The 27943-nt window shown below is 35.3% G+C and overlaps 1 protein-coding gene across 1 annotated transcript in view; it reads right to left on the reverse strand.

The window, feature by feature from the left end:
- Positions 1-27943, reverse strand: part of fng (Fringe glycosyltransferase) — a 131233-nt gene that overhangs the window by 50003 nt on the left and 53287 nt on the right. The window contains exon 3 of the mRNA XM_077435844.1: positions 23882-23984. Coding sequence (XP_077291970.1) covers positions 23882-23984 — 103 coding nt within the window. The remainder of the gene's footprint in view (positions 1-23881; positions 23985-27943) is intronic.

The raw sequence follows: 27943 nt of genomic DNA on the forward strand, positions 1-27943 counted from the left end.
ATAATTATCATTACAGATATAAATCGACGACATACATATATAATGATATAATAGAGCGGTGACAGTAATTGGTCAATTTTGGGTCAATAAGGGACAGGTTTGCGTCCAAGTGCCCGAAGGATGTTTGCGGTCGTATTCTTGTTTTGCGATTAGTTCAGGTGAACGTGCCCTTCGTTAATTCATCGAGACAATGCCGAAGATGTTCACAGGCGAACTACCAACCCTCGTGTCTGGTCTTTGGGGTCAGAGGGTCCTTTTGTTTGACCCAGAAGTGGAGAGCGATGCGGGCGAATTCGATACGGCTTCGTCTCCTGTTTGTCCTTTTGTTTGGCCAAAGTGCGTGTTCCTCGAAAGGACTCTACCCCCCTACTACTCGAAATCTTCCCTTTGTTTGTTCCAAATTGTGTATTAACCTGTATGACTGTGGGTTGATCACATTCTACGTGTCCGATCTTGTGGGTGTGTGGTATGGCACACTGGAGACGAAAACCACGTGTGTAAACAGACACGCAAGAATAACAAAATCGTTTTAAAACGAAGCCCGGTTGTTTTTACAGGGGACTTCTCGAATTTCTCGGATGAGGAGGAAGATGATGATGATGTTGTCGTCAAATATTTGAACTACACAATTCCGAGTATTTTGTGGCCGAGTATATTTAGTAGTTTTGATAACACGACACGCAACGAACGTGGAAAATGGTTCGCGTGACTTTACAATCTGCATGCGTCGATCTCTTTTGCAGTTGCACTTTGTTTGCGGAAGAAATAAAATGGTTCTGTTTCTTGTTAATAGGAGAAGCTCTATCGATAGAGACACGCGAACTTTTTCGAATAATGCCATAAGTTCTATAAATATTGGAAATCTAATGGGAGCAATTTCAAAAGATTCTCTTGGGCCCATTTTTATTATAATATTTTAGACGATTATACTTCAATTTAATCTTAGATAATATGTATATGTGGAGCAAAGTTCTTTCATTGATAGTTTCATAGCTTTCCAGTTTCAGATCTTATGATTATTAAAAATACAGATCGACCGTACCCTTCCGTTTCCCACAAATTCGAGTTATTGGCATCTCGAATTTGTTAAACCATATAAATATATGCTACCTACATGATGTATTTCTCACAAATTTGGTGTTTATCAAAAATTTTGTTGATTGTCCATATATGTATGTGTCTATTGTATTTTATGTACTGTTGTGTTTGAAAAATTGTTAGTGCTAATGTACAAAAATAATCTAAACATACATATATAATATTAATATATGTGTCGCCTTGGGGTAATTCTTATCATGGCACATATCGATGGTTTGATGCATATATATTGTATGTTTTTGAAACATAAAATTCGATACAAATTCAAAAATGGACATACAATATCTGTGCACTAAGCCATCGATATGATGTATGTATGTAATAAAAATAATAAAATAATGTAGCATATGCTAAAAGGAGCCGCCGTTATACTTGGTTTTCGAGGATTATCTCCAGGCTTAAGTGCTGTCGGCTAACAATGGAGACCTCTGAATGGACTTAGTGGTCGGTAACGGCACCCAGCTACTTCCCGCTTGAGTTATCAGAACTGACAGCGTGGGACTACATAACTGGTACGTGACTACAACAATAGGTAAACAAACGTGTCGAGGAAGATACGCTGAGCGACCTGCCCTTTATAAGCGATACCAAGGCATTCTGGACGGAGCACTGGCAGTGCGTAGATCTCCTTAAAACTTTGGCGGCCGCTGACTTATATTTGTCTCATATTGGGTGCACAATGCTTACTGGCTGCTGATACATATTTGCTTCACGACTGCGCGAATTTATTTTTCGCGCAGAATATATTTCAGTCCGCTGATATATTTTTGTATCACATTTTCGTCATAAACAAAAACGTGATACAAAATTGTATCATCAGCCACAAATGATTGACGAAAACGTGATACAAAAATTTATCGGCGGACTGAAACAGTTCACTCAGTCGTAAATCATATATGTACCAGCGGCCACTAAGCGTTGTGCACCCAACATGATACAAATATGAGTCAGCGGCCGCCATAGTGTTAATCACCCAATAAATGCTGTGAAGCGACGTTGGCCTTTTGTTTGGATCCTTCACCCACCTCTACGCAACAATAATATATAAAATATGTTTAATTTCTTTTTAATGACCGGTTTTGTTCTTCTATATTACACTAACTTACTTTTAAGCATATTAAGCATAAAAAAACCACCTTCGCGACTAGGATGATTCCAACCTATGGTCGATTGAATCTTATTCTCGAATCTGGAAGCCTCCTAACCGATTCGTAAGCTAACCTTTTCCCACATCAAACGTCAGATCGAAAATAACAAAAAAAGCCTTCTACATATTTCAAGGAAAGTTGCTGATCTTTGAAAAACAGCTATGTAAGCACGTCAAAAATACTAGAGAAATCTTTGAGCGAATGGCCACTTTAACGATTGGTTTGAATTGGATTTAAAAGCACTCTGTATATGTGAATTTGTATTTGGAATTTAGCATGCCAAATAGCGCGTGAAGAATAAAGGAGCTTTATTAAAAATTTATCGTCACTCGTTTGTCGATAATGTGTAATAGAATACCCTTCGAGCGCAGAAACGTGTAATTCAATATCGGAACGACCCGCCTTCAAAAGGTTACATTATTGTTGCCCCCTCCCCTTCCTTCCGCCTCCCCCACCCCCCTCATCTCAAAGATGTTCAAATACTCGACACGCGAACGCAAATATTTGACGAGGACTGGGGTTTTTGATCCTGTCGTGAAGACGCCGAAGACCATTTGCTTATTATAGTATGTACGTAATTTTCGGTCGAAAAACAATATTTGACACTGGATGAAATCAACTTTGCAATTAATATTCATCGGACAAAATAAACACTAGTATGTTTGCAAGATATTTTCGAAGGCGGCCAAAGTTCCCAAATTGAGATAATATTATGTTATAATTGGCTCGGTGTTTGCGCACGGCCCCCAAGTCTTGACCCGCGCTTTAACAACCCCTTTCGGCTCAAATTATATTATTTACCATTCGATAACAATGTAAGCCAGTGTTTCTCAAATTTATGGGGCCCACCGAACTTGTGCATACAAGTCCTTGGCGATTGAACCTACATATTTTTATCAGAGAAATGTTATAATAATAGAAGTGGCTTTAGGCGTCATATTGTTGTCAAGTGAGAAATGTTCACAGACCTTTTCAGATCTTTTTGGCGTCGCTCGTATTTGATGCTTGGTACTCAACGTATGTCCGACAAAAACTTCTCTGTTTGTTTATATTACTCGCAAGATGGGCAAGTGCATCGTTAAAAATTGCACAATGCATTCAAAAACACCCAATAAACAACATGGGATACATTTGTATAAGTAAATTGATCATTTAAGTAACATATTATTCAATTAACATCGTAGTTTGACAGTTTTTAAAAGTGTCATGGCGATCGCCCGCATTCTACATAACATTTCAGGGGTGGCACCAGAGAAATGTAAAAATTATTTTTAAATAAAGGTAAAAACGTTTCTCTTGGTGGCACCGAATACCCAATTATATTAATAACTAATTATGTAAGTTTAATTAATATAAACATCGTCCATTTTATGTTATACATATTTTTGTTGAAACTATACATTACACGTTAATTTAAGACTTCCCAAGGACAGACAAATACAAAAAAGTGGATAAAAATAATTCTTCAACCGAGAAAAGAAACGGATTGGCCACCAACGCCCAAGACCACTCAAATTGTAAATAAATCTACATATATCAAAACAAAACTTTAATTTCTGTAGAGAATATGTGATGACCCTGATTATATTCCGTGCGTTGTAGCGTAGTTATGGAGGTTCAAATCCCACTAGTCTCTGCTGGGCAGTGGGATTTTTCTTATTACATATGTATGTATGTATGTCGAGTTTGAATTATTTTTTATTCAAATTCATTATTGACATACGATCAAAATTATAAAAATGCCTATCGTATGAGCTTAGTCTAATGCTATATATGAGTCAATGAATGACACGTGATATGCTGGCCGATTATATTATAAAGGATTTTATATAAAAAAAATGTCTATATTAGTCCGTCATATCGACGACTTATTGCCATTGAAACCAGCAGAATGGTCTAGCGGTTAGCATGTAATGCTTTGGTCACGGGTTCAAATCCCACTGGTTTCTGCTAACCAGACCTTGGATTTGTGACTCCAGGTCGATCGTTTCCTATCAAAGTTTGCCAATTTATATGAATTTCATTGAAACGGTTCTAACAAATTGGCAACCTTACCAATTTTCTCGCAAATCTCGAGTTTCGCTGAATTGTATAAAATGCAAATAAATACAGATTTGACCATAGATGTTTCTGTGGATGTTAATTGATATGTATTTAGTTTGTATAATACGCGTATCAAATGTACAATGTTTCTGGCCAGGAAGGCACATTGGGGTTACCTTTTAGGCCTTCTTGGTATAAATAAAAAATAAAATTCAATGGTATTCAGGGTGTTGAGACATGAAACATACCGTATGAAATTAAGTTTGAAATAATCTGTTGGAAGGATCATTAGTGGCGCGATGAGAGGTGTGTGCAGCATTTGTGCAATGCTTCTGTCGTAGATGCATTCGTGCAGTGGTTTACTGGTTTTTGTCACAAGTTTAAGTAGCACGTTTGGTCGCACGACGACGTGCCAAGATAAAGAGAGGCTGGTTGCTGGGTACGTGCCGCTTGTGCCAATGAGATTGCCCACTGCGACAACGGACACCACTTTGCAACGACTATCTACTTTTACCGAACCGACACTATACAATGTCAGTGATTCTCAATTGAAATGCCATCTATTAGAGCAAAGATCTGGCACTCATGCGTCAATTGGTGGCGGAGGTCACTCGGTTAGATCCGTGAAATTACTGCCCGTCAAAATTTGTCATCTGATTTTGAACCACTTCCACTCTTTAGATGGCTCTGATATTTTACCAGAGGAGTTTTATCATTAGTGAACTCATAAAAAGTGACATCGGAATCTTAATCGAAGCGATGACAGCTCGCTATCCGAACGCGGCTTTCTACCGCCCCTTCGCAACTCGCATGTGGAATAGTGGTTAAGTTCCTTTTTTTATTACATACCTCTTTTATGTTTTACTTACGATTACTATTAAGAAATAAATTTGCCTCTTATCCGATCTTTTTCATGCTTTGCCATATTGATCATTTTGGTCATCAATATAAGTAAAGGTATCATCCGCCATTACGAAGGTGAAAAAATATCGTATTAGACGCGTTTGAAAACTCTCCCACGAACATGTGCCTGACGTTAATCGCCCAAAATGTTCGCCTACTGCGATCGCTTTGGCGTTTTCTTGGTGAATATCCCTTTTCGCTGTCATCTAGCTTTGTCAGATTTTAATTGCTTAAACGCCTATAACTATTTCTTTTTCACTCTCATTTCCTCTCTCATCTTAATATTACCAGCTCTCACACTTTCTCGTATACCTTTTTAATTCACTAATTTTCATGTAATATTCTACGGCCGAGCTATGATAGGGATGTGTAGCAATCTTTGAATAAATTTAAATCGCTAAGGTCCAGTAGAGAGTCCTCGACACGTGAAGTGTATTTATTCATTTATATGGACCCAATTTTTTAAAAACATTTTCCCAAGATGTTGTTATCCGGTCGCCCCTGAGCGATATCTATGGTATTAAATTTGTACGTATATACATACATACATGTGTATATAAAGTTTTAAATCATATTCAAATATTGGTGAAAAAGTGGGTAGGATGGTTTTTGCCAATTTAATTGGGAACCGAAATCAGATAAATTGACAAACTCTGATAGAAACAAACGATAGACTTGGAGTCACAAGGTCCAACCAGCAGAACTACAGATAATACTGGGAATAAATTCAAGCTATGCTGCTGGCTTAATTAAGTTTATTTTTTAACAATTCTTGAACAGTCAAATTAAAAATTAAATGTTACTAATAGTAATATAGTGAAGAAAGTTCTTTCACAGAGCTTTTTGCCAGTTAGTAATTGAAATTTGGTCTAATGGTCCATCTCATTTTCGAGTGATAAAAACTATTTGTACATACGTAAAAAAAAGTAGAAAAACAAATGTAGTAGCGATATGACAAGAAAGGAACTGTCAATGCTTATTGCTCGTTCCCGTACTTTTCGGTTTATTGCTCAATCCCGTACTTTTGCACTGTCTCTGAACGAATGGAGAATACCTCGAAATTGACACAAATGGGGTGACATTTGACCTTTCGGAATTAAGGCCCGTGTAATTTACGCCGAGCGAAATAATTTCGCTTATAAATAAATAAGTATGATAAACAGCGCGTCTCGAATAAACGCACTTTCTTTTGGGCGCTTTGAGAATTTTCCAATTAAACGGCAAAGAAACGAGGGAAAAGTGGAAGCGCAATAAATACCGTTTAATTCGCACAAACGTTTTCCAATTAAAAATAAACGCTAAAAATGTGAGCACAATACATAGTATGCATATACATACATACATATGTATGTATACTTAATCAAAATTTTCCGAACAATTTTCCGACGCGTGTCGAACTAATTTTTCACGCGGCATATATGTATAATAAATAACTCGCGAAAAGCGGTCTTTCAATGGCGGAATTAAATTAAACCCATTCGGTGCCTTGTACCCGTAATCGAAAGCGATAAACAATTCCGGATAACTCGACAACATGTTTAATATCCGACCGCACCGGAGAACCCTCATTTACCATAATTATTTATTTTGAACCATCTATGTATATACATACATACATATATATTTACAGGGTGTTTCATACGAGACACCCACATTTATATTGTTAGAAAAATACGTGTTTAGCCCTAGTCATACCACGATTATTAGCAGAAGTACTCGGCTTCACTCAGGTCTAATTCATTAATATAAAATAAACGTTATCTATTTATTTTATGATGTTGATTTTAGGCCACTATATTGTATCAAGGGTATGAAATCTGAAAGTCTAAATTTTATGTAACCAGTCATGTGCAAAACGTTTTAAATGCCAACTTATACAAATTTGCAAAAGAAAGAAACAGATTTTCTGTTTTATTAATATGTATTATATGAGTGGGGGTGGGTCTTCGTAAATGGAACGACTTCCATATATGTACATATATAAATAGGGGATGGTAAGAAAAATTCGCTTGGATATACGAGAGCTATATCGTATCAATAAAAATATACATTAGACCCCTCTTACCCAAGACGACACTATTTCGAGGCTTTCAGTTGACACACCCTGTATGGGCATAATCTGCACACACCCACCCTTTTTGAGATTTATGTACGATGTGGACAATTTCCCTCACACTGTGCCATAGCAGTGCAGAAGGAACAATTCGTTAAACGAGCTAAATTCTCTCGGACAAAAACCGAAACGAATACAGGATGAGGCCAATGAAGGCCAATTCACTAAATATGACATCGAATCACGATGGTGTCGTCAACCGTTTTAACGCTTGCGTCCCAATAAAAGTTGCGGATATGTCAGATGAAGCAATTTAATACGTGACGTGAAAGCTTATATTTTGCGGTAGGAGACAGAGCATCGAATGCCATGTCAATCTCGATCTATATCAATGTTCTTACATGCATTGTATTAAAGGTGAGCAGAATGATCCAATTCAGAATTGTGGGAAATAAATATTGCCTTGCACTATTTAAAGTGTTAGTTGTATCAATATGAAAAATAAAAATAACAGTTTGGGAGAACCAAGTTAAAGAAGTATGGCTTTTTTGGTGAACTTTCTTGCCTTGATAAGGAAAAATCGCCAGTACACACTAATGCATATCATTGTGTTTCAATCTATGAATAGTGAGATTTCGAAGTTGTGTCTTGCACAATGTAAAACAAACAATAGATGACGTTTTGTGATCATGCAAAAATTCTAACTCGAGATTTTGACTGATTCGAACTCAGAATCGATCACTGATCACGTTTCATGATCTAGAAAAAATGTGTGTGGGGATTTTTTGAACACCGTTAGTCCTATCGAACTGAAACTTAGTATCGGTTACTGAAATTCTTATCGATACGACGTATCAAGCTGAAAATTTATATTTGTATTCTTTATGTACTAACTTAGAGGTGATAATGTTTTTTTCCGAATTCGTAAACCGGAAGTAGTATTTTAAACCAATATTTCATTATTTTATTTTGAACTTTTAAATTATTTTAATCTTCTTAATATTTATTGTGTACAATACTGATCGACATTTTAAGTAATAAAATAGATTTGAACATAATCCGACAACCGGAAGTAGAACTTTTGTCTTGTGCAAGTTTCCATACATTTGCGCTCAATTTGTATCGAAAATGCTGTCATAGCTATTAGTATTTCATGATGCTGCCGGTATGTGTGAATATTTATGTACGGTTCTATATCGAATTTTGTTTTGTGACCTTCTTATATTCTTCAAATACATAGATAAAGTCATGGGTTGGTCACATCCGAATATTTTTATCTAATTGTCGAGAAGGTTCTACATAAAATCGGCCTATCCTATCCATTTATATCACAATGCAGTACGTTTGCATTTGCTCGTTGATGTATATATTTATTGTATGTAGTATGTATTTACTAAGGCTTCCAATTCCGGGATCCCGGAATCGGAAATTCCTGGCACCGCAATCCCATTGCTGAAGTAATCTTCTGGGATTGGTAGCACTAGTATTTACATTAATATGATTGTCATATAATTATGAAAATATGATTATCGTACAAAACGAACGATATATGTACGTATATCGCATGGTCCAAAAATAGGGCAAAACTAATTACATGTTGTGAACTATGTGTAGGACGAAGACAGCTGGTCATTCAGAAACACGTCTCTGTATTATTGGGATTAACGACGGACGTAGGAACACCTTTGAGGTAGTTTTGAGACGTAATTGGCCCACGTCATGGCGGACACGTTTTGTTTGAAGGCTGGTAAGATCCAGCGGTCAAATTTAATCTCGGCAACAACTGTGACGAGTTTAATGAGGGTCCTGTTAAACAGAACTGACAAGGATTCGTACGAGTCATAGACGACACCGCCCACGCTACAACTAATTGACGGCTATACGGGCTGTATTTGATCATGTATATTATATTACATATATAACTCTGGCACAGTGGGAACGGCACGCGACAAGTGGGCGCAAGCCATTTGATATTAGGTAGTCATATGGGCGCAAGACTTTTGGGTACGATGCTTTTTTTTATTTGACTACTAGCTGAACCGTTTCCATTCCAGTTCTCGTTCCCGTTCCCATTTGTCGGAAAAACGCAGGCTCGTTTTATATAATTGAAATTATCCAATTATATGTTATTTTACCCTAACAACGCATGTCGCGACGCGAAAACATTTGAAATTATTGCGTTGCAATGCCACTCATTCCCGTTTTTCCCGTTTCTGTTCCTGTTTTTGGCAGATTTTTTTATCACAGTAAGCTTCCCCCGGACACGTATACAATAAATCCTGAATGTTCCATTGTACAATAACATATGCGATTCCCGTTCCCTTTTCTCGATGCGTTTCGATAAGTGAATGTTTCAGTTTCAAACTAATACTTATTAATCAAATTAAATTATAATAAAGTATAGGAACGCATACGTGACAGACAGACAAACATGGATTTATATACATATGTAGGATTGCTATGAGTGGTACGTAATGTATTTGAACGCTGGCATGCGTGCGCGCAAGTTGGTTACCAACGTTAACATTTCCTTAACTACACACTGGCACTTCATACTTTCGTGTCGATAAAATCTTAATTACGAATTATTATTAAGAGGTTTTATCCCGTTTTTTTTCACAGTAATCTTCCCGGATATGCATACAACAAATCCTGAAAGTTCCATCGTAATCGGTTCAGTGGTTTAGGAGTCTATTCGAGACAGACAGACAAACATTGATTTTTATATATATATATATATATATATATATATATATATATATATATATATATATATATATATATATATATATATATATATATATATATAGATATATGTCTGCAGCCAGAGAGCTTCGTGTGATATTAAAAAGTACATCTATCAGTAGATTGCTAAGCTTGTTATGGTATTCCTTCTAGAGTTGCGGAATAAAAGGGCCCGCATTTCGAACTAATCCGGGTTCTTTTTACGGAGGACTCAAAGTAGGGGTCTAAGCGAGGTTCGAAGCCTCGAATGCAAAGTGTGGATGTTGAGGTGTTGAATGGACGCCGAATTGAAAAGCGAAGTTGGATCGCACAATGGCGGCCATCCGGTTGGCAGCGTTCAACGCACGACCAGGCTATCACAATGGTACCTCTTATAGGTACCTACATATGTACATATGTAGGTGCCTCTTGTGTACATTTTTGGGCACCCATTGCTATGTCCGGGTCAGCTGAAATCTCCAAATTTCAGTACCTGATTGAAATCGATACCTGAAATCGACTGAATGTTGGATTTTTGTAGACCGATCTCCTCAATGAAAAGCAGATATGAAATTCAGAGAAGAAACTACTTAAGAAATAATAAAAATACTTAATTTCTGTAAGTAGTGAGTGGCTTGAATATTATTTCAAATCTTGGAAGTGGGTAGTTTGTATTCATGTTCGTACGGTCGTAAAAGTTGTGTTGCCTTTCACACTACTTACTTTTTTATTTATCCTCACACAAAATATGAAAAAAAACTATCATCCATGTAGCTTTGAAATAAAATATTTTGAAAAACATGAGCATGAAAGCTTTTTGATACGGTAAATGAGTCTTATTTGTACCGTTTTTTGCAAGAAATATAGGGATTTTATTATAGATGAGACTCAAGCTGCTCGTCTGTCGTAGATGTTTATTATCATAGCATATTCTGATAACATTTTTGAACTTTTTAAATACTGCTTTAAATGATTGTGTCTCGACATAAATTTTTGAATTTGAAACTGAACCCCACTAGAAGTTTGAATTTGAACTGAAGCTTAATCATTCGAGAAAATTAAGACAAATAGTTGAAAAGTTGATTCGCGAGAATCAAATTTAAAATTTGATACATTCAAAGTTTCAATATGTATAAAGCAAAATTTTGATCAAAGAATTTATCATTATCGATACTATATTATAAATTATAACGCAATAAATTAATTTTATATAAAATTGCAAAATTGCAAAATAAATTTCCGATGGAAACATTTCACAGTTCGATCCAGGCACATTTCCCATTAAATTCCAGGTGTTTCCAATGGAACGGAACGAAATGCGCGAAACACACTTCTTAACCGATTAAATAAAGCTGATAAATAGTATATTTAAATAGAGGCAAAGTCGTTCGAGACACGTAAAGTACGAGCGAAAACTCGAAATCTACTCGATTCCGAGCGAAACGGTAATCCAGATAATCCTGAAATAAATAAATAAATACGGCAGTAAAGGCGTCGCGAGAACCCACTGTTTTCGCATAAACATACACAATATTATATAATACACTAAAAAAATGCGATATCATCACGACACATTACTTGAACCAGATATTTCAAAACGCGAGAGCACTTCTCTCCTCCTCTCCTACACGTGTAGTTTATTCAAAAAAAAAAACGCCTCTATTCAATCACGGCTTCTATTCACACGAAGAAAATATATGTATGCGGGTGTATAATATATCTATCTATTATATATTATACGTATCTGCATACGGTCACGCTTCCGTACAGTCGTTTTGACTGATCGATTTTAACCCGTCGGTGCCGCCGAATCGAATACCCCATTCTTCATCTTAAACTGACATACATATGTATGTATATAATAGTAGCTGAATTACCCGGCGCTGCTCAGATGAGTGAAAATTGAAAAAAAACTTGATCCCTGGTTCAGACTTCTTCCAAAAGCCGTCTTCCTTTATCTTATCTTAAATGAGGCTCACATGTGTGGCGATTTATCGCATAGCGCATCGTTCGCACACTGACGACGACAAACAAGTAGGTAGTAGGTCTTTCACACACTCAAAATATTATCAAATAATGAAGCAGGCGGGTTCATGAATTCGATTTTGGACCCACTTAACCAGGTTGCGAATATTAGCATATGTATGTACATACATGCGAAGCATAACCGAGTAATCCTCAGACACAACAGTGGGCTGGTTGATCCTGTCACAAAACAAAACCCTGATAATTCCGAGTTATACGTATACGATATTCCGCATGTATACTTTACGCCAACTCGGCTGGTTTTGATCGGCCGCCATTGTTTGTGTTACGTATGCAGATATGGTTTCGTACATATTATACACAAGTATGTGCATATGCCTAATGTATTAAAATCCGTTCCGGGCTCGAATTTCATTGTACGTATTATATTCCTGCCGCGAAAAGACTACACATATGAATAAAAAAATAAAAAAAATTCGGGGAACGCATCGGAGCGTAAATATAAAGGTAACCTGGTGTGTCCCACTTTGGGCTCGTTGTCCTACTTTAACTTTTCTCTTTTTCGCATCGTTCCCTCTTCGACGGGTTCCCGATTTACTTTTTCCTCCTATATACGAATGAAAACTTCGTTTTTCGCTACTCCCCATCCCTACAGCACACCCTTTCATCTCAATAGAAAATGTTTACCTGCGCAAATACTAATGCGATCTATTTAAATGATGCGATTTGTAATACATATATACATATATAGCTTGTTTACTGTATTCGATTTCAAAATTGGGTTTGGTGTTCTTCATGTGTTTTTACCTACTGTGTTTTTACGAGGTAAGTAAGTCTAAGGGTGAAATTACACGGAGAAGAACGGCACGTCGCAAACTTGAAATTGAAATTGATAATCTATGTGTGCAAAAGTCCAAAACGATGTGTAAATCCCAATAATTATATATTTCTCAGTATAGAATAAACAAGTGGTTCCTGAGAAAGCATAATTTTTATGTCTGGTCAATAAATAAAATACATATCGCTTACAAAAAAAGTTTTTGTGACGGCAATATTTGTCACCTGAATAAGTCTCGTTTTAAACGTTAAACTGAACGCACTGCTTTCAAAGTTCTTAAGTGTATTTTTTGTTTTCACACTATGGAGTTTTCATCTACAGGTATGTACTATTTTTTTGCATAACTTTCGTTTCATATTAATAACTAAATAGTATTAGTATTTTTAATACAAAGTTAGAGAATCATCATTTATAGCCATTAGCCATCCACTGCTGGATGAAGGCCTCTCCAACACGCTTCCACTCGTCTCTGTTTTGCGCAACTCTCATCCATCTCACCCCGCACATTTTCCTAATTTCGTCCACCCACCTTCCTTGCGGTCTTCTTTTTACCCTTTTGCATTCTCTCGGGTACCATTCAAGCACTTCTTTTGTCCACCTTTCGTCCATCCTTCTAGCCATTTCTATTTTATTGGGCCAAAATTTTCCATGTCCGCATATCAAAATTTTCCATGTCCCACTATCAATGGCGACAACTATCGGTGTAATAACTAGATTACGGATAGCCAAGGTGCCGCTTATTGTTTAATTGTTGTAAATGCTTTGTAAAAAAGGCATCTTGGTTATCCGGGCTCTAGTAATAACTTTTGCTTAGTTTCGATATACATACATTCTGTACTAGTATGTCAAAAAATTTAGGCATAAAACTAGCGCCTGTTTTCGACTACATATTTTGTGTTAATGATGTATTATATTTTAACCCTTTTCCTACGAGAATATTTAAATAATTTCCGTCGGTCACGAATTGTGTCTTTGAGTAATACATATCTATTATATGAACAATACCATTTTCATGACAGGCGTACAACTGCCAAGAACAAGACAACAGATCAAACGCCCGCCGCCTCCTCATTATACCGAATTCAAACTTGTCAAAAGAAAAATTTCACAATGAAAACATTTTCCAAAAGAGACAGTTTAATTTTATACTGAAAGGTAAACCACCTTGGTTGTAGAAGGTTCTCTCTCCCATAACGAGGGACCATCGGTCGGCGTCGAATCATAATTAATAACATTAGTTACGGTGGTAGCAGCTTCCGCTCGAATACAAATGCTCCAAAACTTGCACAAAAAATACCCAGCATCAATCCGAACAGAGGCGTGCGGCTTTTTTGACAATTACTATCCATTGTAAAAAGAGCTCAAACGACCGACATGACCGACGGACGCAATCATCTCTATTCAATAACACTTTGGCCACAGAAACACGCGTTAAAAACCACTGCCAGATCAGATTTTGAATTCAAGTACCAAACTCTAGTTTTAGAGCTACTCGGATGGACGAAAGTTATAAAAAAACCATTCCAAAAGAAGATGCATATACAAAATTTGGCAGTTCTAAATTGAAAATATTGGAATTTTTGAATAAGAGTCCTTCAATTCATGGCACAGCTATTTGAAAACATTAGGCTCGGAAAATACGCTACGAAAATAGGAAAATTCGGAACCTATCAGCCGAAGTTAGCTGGGTAAATAAAAAAGAAACGTTGTTGTGATAATAAAAAACGATGCAGAATAAACTTTGACAAATTTGGTACATGGAAAAAGGACGAGGCAAACATATCGGTGAGATGAAACAGGGAAATGGTGCGTAAAATTGCCGAAAGGAAAATATAATATGTACATATAAACTCGAATCGTATTCAAAGGGTTTTCTACAAGCTCGAGTATAAGGACGGCGATTAGTCTTCCATCATAAAATGTCTGGAATGAGATTTACATACATATACAGGCTGGGCGTTCGAAAAATTCCCGGAAAGTGGTAACAGAATGCTTTATGTATTTACATTTATTTACAATTAAGCGTTTTGAGACTTGTTTCAAGAAGTAATCGCGAATTCTGAAATAAATTGTTAGCAACATAGCTTGGTGGTTGCGTTAATGCTAACCACAGAGAGATTGCCGGGTTCAACCCCCTAGGTTGACCAAGATTGAAAAGAATTTATTCCGAATGTTGACCGTAGTGCTGCTGGTCAGATTTGGATATTTGTGACTCCAAGGCGATCGTTTCCTATCAGAGTTTGCCAATTTATCTGATTTCATTGTTGAAACGATTCCTCATCCAATTTATCACTATGTTACCACTGTTTGGATATGATTTCAAAATTTATATACATATGTACAAGTTTAATACCACAGCTGTCGCTCAGTGGCAATCTCGAAAATGGCATCATGGAGAAATATAAAATTGGGTCTATCGGCCGCCTTGAAGTATTACATTAAGAACAATTTAACGTGGCATTTAAAAAAAGAGCTTTGCTTTGAATGTGACGTCACGAAGTTAAAACGTTGCACGTTTTCACAAAACAAACATAGTGTGTTTCACTACATAGGAAGTTTCACTTCTCTAGAATGCAGTATGAAACAAAAGCTCAATTAATGTAACTTTAATTGTATGACATTTAGTAGAGAAGTAAATGCAGGGTTTTTCACGTGCAATTTGCGGCACTGCCGAGTGTGTTTCTCCCTCGCTCTCCGTTAGGAGTGGCACTTCCTCTCACGTTCACTGTTTTTCCAAGAGCGGAAATATTTACTTCCTGTGAAAATATTTTGCCAAGGCTTTGGGCCGGGATTTCCCTCCGTGAGAGAAAATGCTAGAAAACGGTAAGGCCTGGAGCTATTGGCGCCTCGGCTGACGATAAGAGATGCGACGCACCAGATTACAGCTCAGCACGTGTCACCCATCTCGTAAATGTCCCTCAACTACATACGTACATACATCCACTGCTGACACATATGTACATATGTGTCGGTATCTTCCACGACACTCTCAAATCTTAATGTAAATATTTACAGGTTTAGACTGATGTTTCGTCAACACCTTATGGATAGATAGCCCAACCAACTGATCCTTTCCCATTAGAGAAGATTCGCTCCCCACCTCATATCTACCCTCGTTTATGTACTCATTTGATGCAGAATGTGAGAAGTTTTATCCACTGAATAATATGCTTTTATGGGTCAGATGGAGAGAAGAAGATTCACTCGATCCTGTACGTGCGGGTTTGCGCGCACCCCATGGGTTGCGAGAAGGCATATCAGGGGGTGCGGGAGGCGTTTCTAATAATATAAATTTAGTTTTGCGATATATGAAAACTATTTTAATATTCGATGACATCGGCCAATTTTTTTCGTGACGAAAGCGCTTGGGTAGCTATAACTAAAATAATATAATGTATGGCAGGATATCGTGTCATGCTCTCTCCTTATTTCTCGCAAATAATAATGACAGTTTTCTCAGAATTTGCACACCGTCGTCTCCACTGGTATACTGTTTACAATTGTTTTTGCGACAGTGGCAGTATAGCAAAAAACTTCTTGAGACTAGCATATGTACACACGAAAGTTGGATTGCAAACGTTATCTAGCATTTTAAAGCAGAAACAAATACATACATAATTGTTCAGTGATTAAAGCCCGAATAGGATATTTATGGTCACAAAAACGTAAGAATATTTCTCGCAAAATTTTGAAGTATATATTATTATTATTATCTATTAATTATTATTTGACCATAGTAAAGCACCCAATGTCAAAAAAACGCCAGTGGAAAGACGATTATGTTGGTTACGGATTCACTTGTACAACAGAAATATGTATATGGTACACAACGACCTCAATGCATCTTATGTTTCAAGATGTTTTCAAACTCCAATCTTAAGCCATCAAAGTTGTTAGAACATTTCAACAATGTGCATGGTGGTGAAGGTGCAGCTCGTAGTCTGAACATCTTGAAGTCAAAGAAGGCTCGATTTGATACCATCAAAAAATTATGTGGCGCAACAATTCAAAAGCCCTTGTTAAAAATGTCCTATCAAGTGGCATATCTGTGCGCTAAGAAAAAAAAGCTTGCAATAAATGTATTTTTCTAAATTAAAGATTACAAATTCATTTTTCAAGGGGGTGCGGCTCACTGAAAAGGTTAAGAGCCACTGCTATATTGGAACCTCACCAGTCGCATAGGTGGTTTTAATAGTAGTTGTATTATAGAAACCTAAAATTAGATTGATAAATTATCCAATACATAAATGTACATATGCATGAAGAGTTCAAGAAACAAAAAAAAATAATAAAAAACATATCAAATCTTTCTTAGTTGCGGGATATTTGCAAATGATATTTGAAGAGATGATTTGAATAGCACAGAAGGCATCTAAAAAAAAAAGAAGAATCATTTACATTCAATGGACGGCCGTTGCTACAAACCGATGACCTGATGAGAGCGATACCAATCAACTAAACATTAATCTTCATTGACAACCCACTGCGATTCAAATTCTAGATATGTTGATTCAATTCCGGCAACGACAAAAAAAATCACTTCATTATATCTAAATACGGAGCAAAATTGACATTTGTCTGTATATATACATATATACCTATCAACGGTTGTCAATTGCGGGCACTATACTTGATTAAAATATACCACATCTATTTTATTTACACTTTAGGAAAGGCGGCATAGCCGATGGACCCAATTTTATATTTTCCCATGATGCCGTTTAGGGATTGCCCCTGAGCGAAACCTAAAGTATAAAATTTGTACATATATTAATCTATAGATTACAAATTTGAAATCATATTCAAATAGTCGTGACATATTGTGAAAGCCAGCAGTTTGGCTTAGTGGTAGCGTATATATTTAGCACCACTGAGGTCAAAGCTTCTAGTCCTCGCCACTGCTGGTTAGATTTGGGGGTTTTGTGACTCCAAATCGATCGTTTCTCTATCAGAGTTTGCCAATTTTATCTGATCATTGCAGAAACGGTTCCTGATAATTGGTATTAGATTCCTGTTGTCACAAAATCTGCCCGTGTATAATTTGTAATAATTATACACAGTAATCTGAAATCTATAGATATCTCTATAGACATCTCTATAATTTCGTATTTATTATATTAAAAAAAATAATCCATAGTTGTCTCTATGATTATTATTTCTGATTAATTGTTATATGCTATATATTCTGATTGTATATGTATGTATTACTGTATTTCTGATTGTTTATGTATTCTGTATTTCGTTAACGTACACCCGTCGCATTGGAGCAAATCTGTAATGGCGAGTGTATATTGATTTGTAACAATAAACAAATAAATAAATAAATATGTAGTAGGTAGGATGGTTTTTCCCAATTTGTTGAGGAACCGTTTCAGCAATGAAATTAGATAAATTGACAAACTCTGATAGGAAGCGATCGTACTTGTAGTCACAAATATCCAAGTGTGACCAGCAGCACTACAGATAATACTCGGAATAAATTATTTTCAATCGCCAGCCGAAGGGATCGATCCCGCCAACCTCTCATTGGTTATTATTAATATAACCACTAAGCTATACTGCTGGCCAAATTTTATATGATTTAAGAAAATCTGTTTAATATATAAAAATTAATAATGTTGCCTGTGATTTACACATGATTTTCTTTAATAATTATTAAAGAAATCGAATAAGGGGAATAGTTTTTGTTTCGAAACTCTCCCCTTCCTTAAAAATATAACGAAAAAGTTTTAATTTTGATGCATCCATTAGACATATGTACATACATACAGCTGATACTAATTATGCAGCTACGGTAAAAAATCACATGTGAATCAATTTTATATATATATATATATATATATATATATATATATATATATATATATATATATATATATATATATATATATATAACTAGTGGTGCTACCCGGCTTCGCTTGGCAAATTTTAATGAAATAAAAACCATGAAAAAATCTCCATTTGTTTTTTTTTTATTAAATTTATTATTTTTTTTATTAAATTTATTTTTTATTAAATTTATATAAATTTGACGACCGACTAATCACAAACGTTTTTGACCAATCCAGCCAATCAGAAACGACTTTGACGACAGCCAATCAGAAGCCGTTTCGGTTTTATATACAAGACAAGATATTATACAAACTATAGGTACATACATATGTATGTATATAATAGTATCATTGCATGTTATCCTAGTTTGGAATTGGCATTGCGGCCGTGTCGCACAATTAGCATAAACACGGATCGAAGGGGGTTAGGGATTTGAAGTTCCTCAAGAAGAGGAGAATTCCAGAGACGTCCAGAGATCGAGTGTGGTTACGTGACCCGACTGTCCTCAATTTGGTCGTCCCGTTTTTGGAACGACGTCGTCAAAAAGTGTAAGAGCGGTCGGCTTATCGTCTCTGCGCCAATCAATTGCCGTTTTTATCGAAAGCCGTAACTGTAACACTTTCTGACAGAAAGAAAAGAAGTCCGTAAAACAAGAACACGTACGTATAGGTAGGCAGTGTTGTGTTATCCAGACAGGCGCAATCTGGTACCCAGATGGTGTTGCGATACGGAGCGAGTAAACGAAGGGGAAGGGATCCGATGAGATGCACATATGCACTTGCACTCGACATCCAACGAATACTGCAACTATTATCCATGCATACGAATTACACAGTATCGGTATTAGAGTTTCCAATCCGAATATTCGAATATATTCGGCCTATTTTGAACTATTCTTATTCGAATATTTGAGCAATTATTCGAATAATAAAATATTTTACAAATTTAGATTTTTTTTAACACAATACAATTTTATTTTAGCTCGAAATGTGTAACGCAACAGTGTATTGTGTGAAAGACGTATTAGTCGTCGACTCGGAGTCATTGTATCGCCTCACTGCAATGGATTTGAAATTGAACTTATGTATTTTACGAAAGATAACTTATTGCAGCGTTTATTTGAAACGGAAACAAAAATACAGTCCGAAGCGGGAATGCAATTTTTATGGATAAGCAGAAATATGTCGCTTCATTTATGTTGTTGTGTTTCGGAGTTCGTAGTGACACGATATCGATCCGGGTATTTTTTATCAAATTAAATAAATTGATTGAACGCGCGTGCATGTTATAAAAGTACTTTTTTCAAATTTCAAGATAATTCCAAAAGGTTAAAAAAGGATTTCAATTACTTGGATAACTTTAAAAAACGAACCGAAAATTTAGATATCCTTCTAAAAACTTTATTAACAATTAAACCAACGTCAACTGCAACTGAAAGAGTTTTCGCCACAGCAGGAATAATAAAAACAAAATTAAGGGGAGATTAAATTTTGAAACATTTAACGCATTATTATTTTTAAAATTAAAATAAATTTTATGAATGACCATAAATTAACTTTTTCTTTTTAATGTATGTGGACCCCACTCATTTTAATTATTTTGAATTAATATTTCACACTGTTTTCTATTGTTTAAAACTATTCAAATATTTCGAATTTTACTATTCGATATTCGAATATTTGATGAAGTCGAATAATTGGAAACTCTAATCGGTATTAAAAGTGATTATACACATTTATGTACTTTGTTGTTGTCTTCTGAGTTGAACAAAATCAAATTGAAAATAAATGGGACTAAAACTATTCCAGATACATCTTATCTCACCGGTGTGTATAGTTTCTTCAGAGTGAAACTGATATATCTGATTGAAGCCTGAAGTCTAACCTATAAAATGTTGTGGTTATTTATAGTATTGATTAACTTTTCTAAACTTTAACCAAACTTCAAAGATTTGTTTTGACCTTTATATTAATGTTGTTTTTTTTTTTTAGTTATAATTACCAATCAATTTGAATCTAATACGAGCGTACAGTATTACAGGGAAATGAGAGACCTCAAGTTGAGATACTTTCGGTGTGGGATTCAATCGTAACAACAATGCCTTTATTGCATTGCGATTGATAAGTATCTTTCGTGGTATGAAATTGAGAATTTGAAAGTGGAATTGGTTCGAGTTGAAGGAAAAAAAAAGAGCGGGAAGCTGTATTCTTTGTGCAAAGAATGAGAAATACTCGTAGTGTTCACAATGAAAGACGAGTTGAGACTTTCCTCTCTCATAATGGAAGCGGTGAAGCTTCACACGATAACAATACAAACTATGTGGTTCGTTTTGATTTATGAAATTTATTCGATCGCATTGTTTCGTTTGCGTCGTTCATTATTTTAATGCACAACTATGTGTAAACAATTCGTGGAATTGTGTCTCGATTCGCTATTTGGATGATATTCCAGATAGATTAATTGAACAACTAAAATAGATAAATGAAAATACTAATGATGGAGAACTTTGTGTGTAAAAGTGCACTTTGACCGACTCGGATAGTGTCCCTCACATTCATCTACTTGTACCATTAATCGAAAAGAAGAGTAGGTATGTGTGTTCATTATGAATACCATTTGGAAAATTGTAGTTTTTGACCTTCAATTGTTGACCTTACATATTGTTGAAAGTATTTAAACGTACATATGCGACTTGTTTTTTACGTGGCGCTTTATTCGTGTCGGTTTATGGTAGTTTTAAAAAGTAAAAAAAAAACTGTTTGTAAACAGCCCTATAAACAGAGACAATTGAGGTTGAAATTATTTGAAAAACAATAGTAAAAACGAATAATTTTCCGAAAACTCGACGCACATTCCAAAGACAGTAAAGAAAATGATGGAAAAAAGTGACGCAGATGTCTAAAGAACCACCGGGTGGTGCAAAAAGAATTAGTAAAAGTGTGACGACTCAGACAGTCGCGACTTCATTTCCTCTGGGAACTAAAACTTCCCAACTGAAAGGGGGAGTAATATTCCATAGCAAAATGGAAAAATACATATAAATCTAGAGGTCTATTACAATTCAATTTCACAACTGCCACAGCTAAATTTATAAGCGAGTTCCATATCCCAGAAGAGTTCCATTTTCTTATATAATATAATATTACACATGTACAAGATATATAATATAACAGGTCGGAACTTTCCTTCGCGTCATATGTCTAAAAATCATCGATACACAATGGATGTAACGGTTTATTGGGAAATTTACGAGCAGTGGAATATACTTTTTATATATTTATTGTTTTATAGGCGAACCGGCGAGAAACAGAGATTTTAATTAGGTCTCAGATAATCAACTACACGTAGTATTTAATACCCCGGTTTTATTACGATTATTATCATCCGTGGAATGTTCCGGTCGTTTGATCAAACGATCGAATTCATCTGTGCACTAACTATGTTTGATACGTACCAGTCGAAAGTCAAAGCCCAATTATTTAACGTCTAAGAATATGGCTTCAATAGATTCCTTGTTCAATAGAAAATTTTGAACTTTCTTTTTTTGTTGATTGCCTTCAAGAGTTAAAAAGCTTACAGATTTATCGATTGTAGACCAGCTGAAAGATAAATCGTTCAACTTTGGTTCTTGGTAAATTGCTCGAAATCAATTGTATTCGAGCAATTTACCGGATACTTCCAACTTTGATTGAACAATTTTTTCAAGTCCTGATTTAAATGCTGAGAAGGTGGAAAAATTTATAATATTTTCAGCATTTGAAAAGATGAAAACTGAAATATATTGAGAATAAATTTCAAAATGGCGGCTATCGTACATGTGTAATAAAACAGTGAGAATTGAATCCAGATGTATATATGTAGTGTAACGCGTAATAGTAATAAGCTAGAGAATGCGTATGCGACACGACACGTTCACTAAAGACAAACAAAAAATGTTGTGAAAAAAAGTGGCGTTCCAATTTAGAAGGAAATTGTCAGATTTAGCCGGCTTAAGAGCGCAAAGCGAGGCCTATTAAGATTTATCTAGATCGAAATTCCTAACGCGCGATTTAACCCGTCGACTGCGGGGGCGTACTTTTTTTTTATTCCTCGTTTTATTTTTTTGAACGATTATCAAGCCGACGACATCTTAATCCGATTTCTGACGACGATCACGACTAACTTTGAATGCGACAATTGTGACACCCGTCAAACATACTCAATTTTTACAACGTGAATCGAGCGGATTAACAAGTCCGTAAACGATGTAAAGTATGCATAGGCTCGATTATCCGTGTATTATTTTTCTTAGTGAAATAAAAACATGTTGAAAAATAATGACTGCCGTATGTTAGCAAAACTTTTGCCATTTTAATACAAATCATAAATTTCAATTCAGAAACAACATTACTATATTAATCTTAAAGCTTTTGCTAACGAAAATTGCCATTTTGAATACTTAATCTACAAAATAAATGGAATTATTCAATTTTCATCCGAAATGAAACCAGCAACACTAATTTTAACATGAAGTAAAATTTATTTAAAAAATACGTGTAAAAAGAAACTAGCCGAATTCTGACGAATTTTCTCTTTCCTTCCATTTCGTGCCGAAAAAAGCCATTGAAACCGGTCACGGTTTTGCAAAAAATATATTTTGGGATTAAATTATTCAACCATCTATGAATCCGATTTAGAAAAAATACACAAAACTTTTTATATTATACATATATAAAATACATCATACAATTCGATTTATAAAAAAATAATAAATCTAATGAAGTAATTGTACTAACACGACCTGTCTTTGGAGAGTATTTTCAAGAGTAGTGGATGTTTATATTAATGCAAATGCAAAATTTTTCTGGGGTGCTGCAGTACATCAGTCCCTATGGACGAGCCGCACCCGTATATATACATACATATGTATATGTATACATATACATATGTGTGGGTTTTAGTTTTATATCCTAGAACGATTAAGTTGGCATGCGTGAGCAGAATAAATGATGGGGTTGGTAGCATGTAATGCGACGGGCAGTCCGTTGTGGCGCTCCGCCGAATAATCAATGTTTTAAACCACCCAAAAAGTTTCATTTTACTCAACTGCCTATGTATCCTGACAATTAGATCCTACATACATATAAATTATCTCGTTTCAAAACGGAAATATAAACAAATAGGATTAGCCGTTTTTCAATCATCCGTGTCGTTTTTTTTCACAATGGACCCGGATAATCGGGAGTGTATTGTATAGTAAAAAAAAATTGTACTCACTTTTTGTTGCTTTCTAAAAAGACGTCGAATTCGACAGACATCTTGCAGCAGAGAGCTTTCCGACTGTGCGACGAGGAACAGTTGGTGTTGATCATGTGGCCATCTGCAAAATACACAAATAACAACATTAACAACGTGTAAATCGAGCCGGCGTAAATATCGGGGCTAATAAAAAGGACGATAAACTCTCTCGTCTGTCGAATTTAATTAAATCAATCAATCAAATTCGAGCGTTCCAGTTCGGAGAAGACGAGCGGTTTTTCTTGAGATTTTTATGAGAAAATTTTGGAACGGGAAGGCTTTTAAATATCGCCGACTATTAATCAACTCGCTCAAATTAATGGTTGAATCGAAAAATACGTCATTTTTAACACATTCCCTTCAAATTGAAAACAAATTGAAAATTTTCGATTTCAAGGATTTTCGCCCATAATATTAAATTTATTAGTCTTTATCGAGCTGTCGATTTAGCGAACTCGCTATATCATGCATAATCAACCAATATATTACAATGTATTTTATACATACTTCTTTCCTTTATTTTTATTTTAAACGATTTTTAGTACTATAAGCTATCAAAATTAAAAATAAACGTATTAGACAGTAATTAGACTCGGCTAGGTAGACTCCAGATGGGAGTATTCTCATGTTAATGATAATTCGTATGATCTCATTATCTCAACAAGTTTATCCTATATTTTTTCATGGTTTATCTTTTATTAATTATAATTTATTATTATTTGTGATAAATTTAACTTAAAAGTTTCCAAATATAAATATTTTTTCAAATATCATTTTATCGATCACTGTCAAACCTAAATACAAGGATAAAATATCACCGAAAGCACTCCAAGGAGCGAGTTTTGGCCTGGATTGCTATAGCATAGATCAGGCGTACTAGTGTTTTTTAAATTGAATAATTAATGAATCAATTTAATGTGTATTTAAGGCGGTCGGTGGAGTAGTTCCATCTATCGAACATACATACAGTGAAGAATGCAAATGAGAAGATACAGCAGCAAGAAGACAATTAGACGATAAAAATATATGAAGACGTAGAGAGGCCGCTCTCATCTTGAGAATGGCCTCAAAGTGAGGCACATACCCTTCCACAATCATTTGCGACGCGCTGCAGCCCCTAGTTTCTAAAAATAAATATTTTTTCAAATATGGGAATCATTTTATCGATCAATGTTAAACCTAATACAAGGATAAAATATCACTGAAAGCACTCCAAGGAGTGCTTTCGGTATTTCGAGTTTTGGCCTGGATTGCTATAGCATAGATTAATTTAAAAAAAAAAAGTGGTTGAGAACCCCTGAACGATCCATTAATAAATTGAACTATGTATTTAGCAGGTGGAAAAGCTAAAATTTCCTCGTACTGTAAATCAGCGGTTTTAGTGTAACTAATTTACACATTAAAATTCACGAATTCGCCATCGAACTGATTACCACATTATTTCATTTAAATATTCAAATTTATTTATTAGTTTGACGCTCGCGACCGTAGCGTTGATCGGAAAATTTTATTTCCTGCTAATTTCAGATTTCGAATTTAATTATTATTTTTTGTCTTCTTGGAAATGATGCGACTTCACCTGTCAATTAAGGAGAGACCGGTAAGCATTCTGTCCGGGTTTCCATCAGAAGTGTCACTTTTAAACCGACACCATGTCCAATGACTTGTCCACATGCGGATTGATGGGAAAAAATCTCACTCGTCGCGTTTCTGGCATACTTTTCCTCTTACAATTCGACAATTTTTTTTGACATTAATCGCATAATTGTGAGCTCGGCAAATTAGTCCATAACGGTGACTATAAGTATTTTTAACTCGACAAGTTCCCCTTCAAAATCATATTTTTATAAGATTATTTAATATGGTGAGGATACATTAAAATGTGTACTCCTTATATGTATGTATGTTTATTAAATCTACAATTTTTAATTTGGAGCCACCAAATTTTAGCATTTTTTCTCATGGTTTACTAATTAACGTAATCGGATGGATAGATTTGATCTGTAACTATGAAAGGCTTTTCTCTAGCGACTTCTTTGTCGTAGTTATTTATCAGTGATGAACAACTTGTCTACTGACTGATAAATATATTTATTTAATTAAGTAATTTCATTCAAAACTATGTATATATTCTTTAAAAAACACTTTTGATCCCAAAATAATATTTTGTTCGATAAAGGATTTTTGGAAATAAAGTCGAGAGATTTGTCTTTAATATGATATTTTGTAGCGTCTCTCATTACGGTAGATTTCATAGGTAGAGACTTGTCTGTCGACATTCTTTTCCGTGAGTTAACTTTTTTAGACCATAGACTACAAAAATTTCTAAAAAGTTATATTTTCAACTTTTTTCATTCCAACTTTCACCTTCCTGAGCAATGCTGGGCAATTCGGCTACTCTTCATAGCACAAAGTGAAGACTAATTGTTTTGCAGACCCAATAATGCATTTAAAGGCAGCAGCATAGCTCGGTGTTTGCGTTTATTCTAAGAACCGAGAGGCGCCGGGTTCGACCCCGATTGAAAATATTTTATTCCGAGTATAATTATTAATGCTGCTGGTCAGCCTTGGATATTTGTGACTCCAAGTCGATCGTTCCCCATCAGAGTTTGCCAATTTATATGATTTCATTGTTGAAACGGTTCCTCCATCAAATTAGCAAAAACCATCTTACCCACTTTGTCACCATTATTTGAATATGATTTATGTACAAGTTGAAATCCATAGATATTTCGTTTTTCAGGATCTCAAAATCTAACGATTTATGTATGTAATAAAAAGTGCGGCGATATTTGTAATTGGCCAGAAAAGCGCATTGGGTTAACCTGTTAAAATAAAATAAATAAATTGTACATTATATTGAGAATTCTGGATATATTCTAAGAAGCATTTTTCCTTTTTTTTTTATTTTGTAAGGTATTTTAAGAAAGAAACACTGAATTTTTTTTTCAAAAAATGTGCAGTTTTCCTTTATCATACATGTATGTATCTTTCAGGTTCTCATTAGTCTTATTTTTGGATTAATCTTCCCTTTTTTTCAATTAATCATGCACATTCGCATAACAGATTGTTCCAAAGCTGCGAGTGTGCTAAACAGATTACGAATCGAGAAATAAATTCATGTACGATTTTTTTACTTTCAATAATCATCCACAGAGAGAAATCTGGCGAAACCTGAGATATAACAATAACTCAAGGTTTGCAATAGAAAATTGGATAAGAAAAGCCAATTTTACAGGAACCGTTTCAATGAAAATTGGCAAATTCTGATAAGAAACGATCGATCTTGACAAACCAAGGTCTGGCCAATAACGAGACTCTAGTTGGAATCGAACCCGTGACACCTTACACGAAAGAATACGACACTCACCACTAGACCACGCTGCAGGTTTTAGCTTTTAGCTTTTCATTTAGTTCATCTTCTGACTTCTTTCTCTATCTCTCTCTGTAGACAACGATGGAAATTATTTTTTGATGAATAACAGTCAAGTGACCTGATCATGAGCTTCAACCCGACTCGAGTTGGAAACCAATGAACTAAAATATAAAAGGCAGAGTGCACTATGACTCAAGTCCAATAGCCAGACTAAAAAGATCGAAGTCGACATCATAAAGACGACGTGGATATTTCTCGACATGTGCACGTGTGATTTATTCACGAGATAAGCTCGACATGCGTTTCGAAGATAATACGTACCGTTGAAAGTCGAAAGCATGGTCACAGCGAATCGACGAAACTCCGGTACTACACGTTCGTATATTTCTATAATTAATTGCGTCAGCGGGTGTGGGAACGGGAACCGACTATCTCGTTCACATGCGATATTAATATACATACATATGTATGTACTATGTAATATAATTCATACTCGAAATCACAGCTTCAATTTTCGCACTCGCTGCCACTGTCATTAATAATAATTATTACCGTAATCACATTAACCGAAAAAACAATAACGAAAAAATCGTGCAATTGCCATTGTCATTATGTTTTGACGATGGTATACTTTTGTACAGTAGCTGTATATAATAATATTGTAG

This window comes from Arctopsyche grandis, chromosome 8 (assembly GCF_051622035.1).
Source record: "Arctopsyche grandis isolate Sample6627 chromosome 8, ASM5162203v2, whole genome shotgun sequence".
NCBI classification, from domain to species: domain Eukaryota; kingdom Metazoa; phylum Arthropoda; class Insecta; order Trichoptera; family Hydropsychidae; genus Arctopsyche; species Arctopsyche grandis.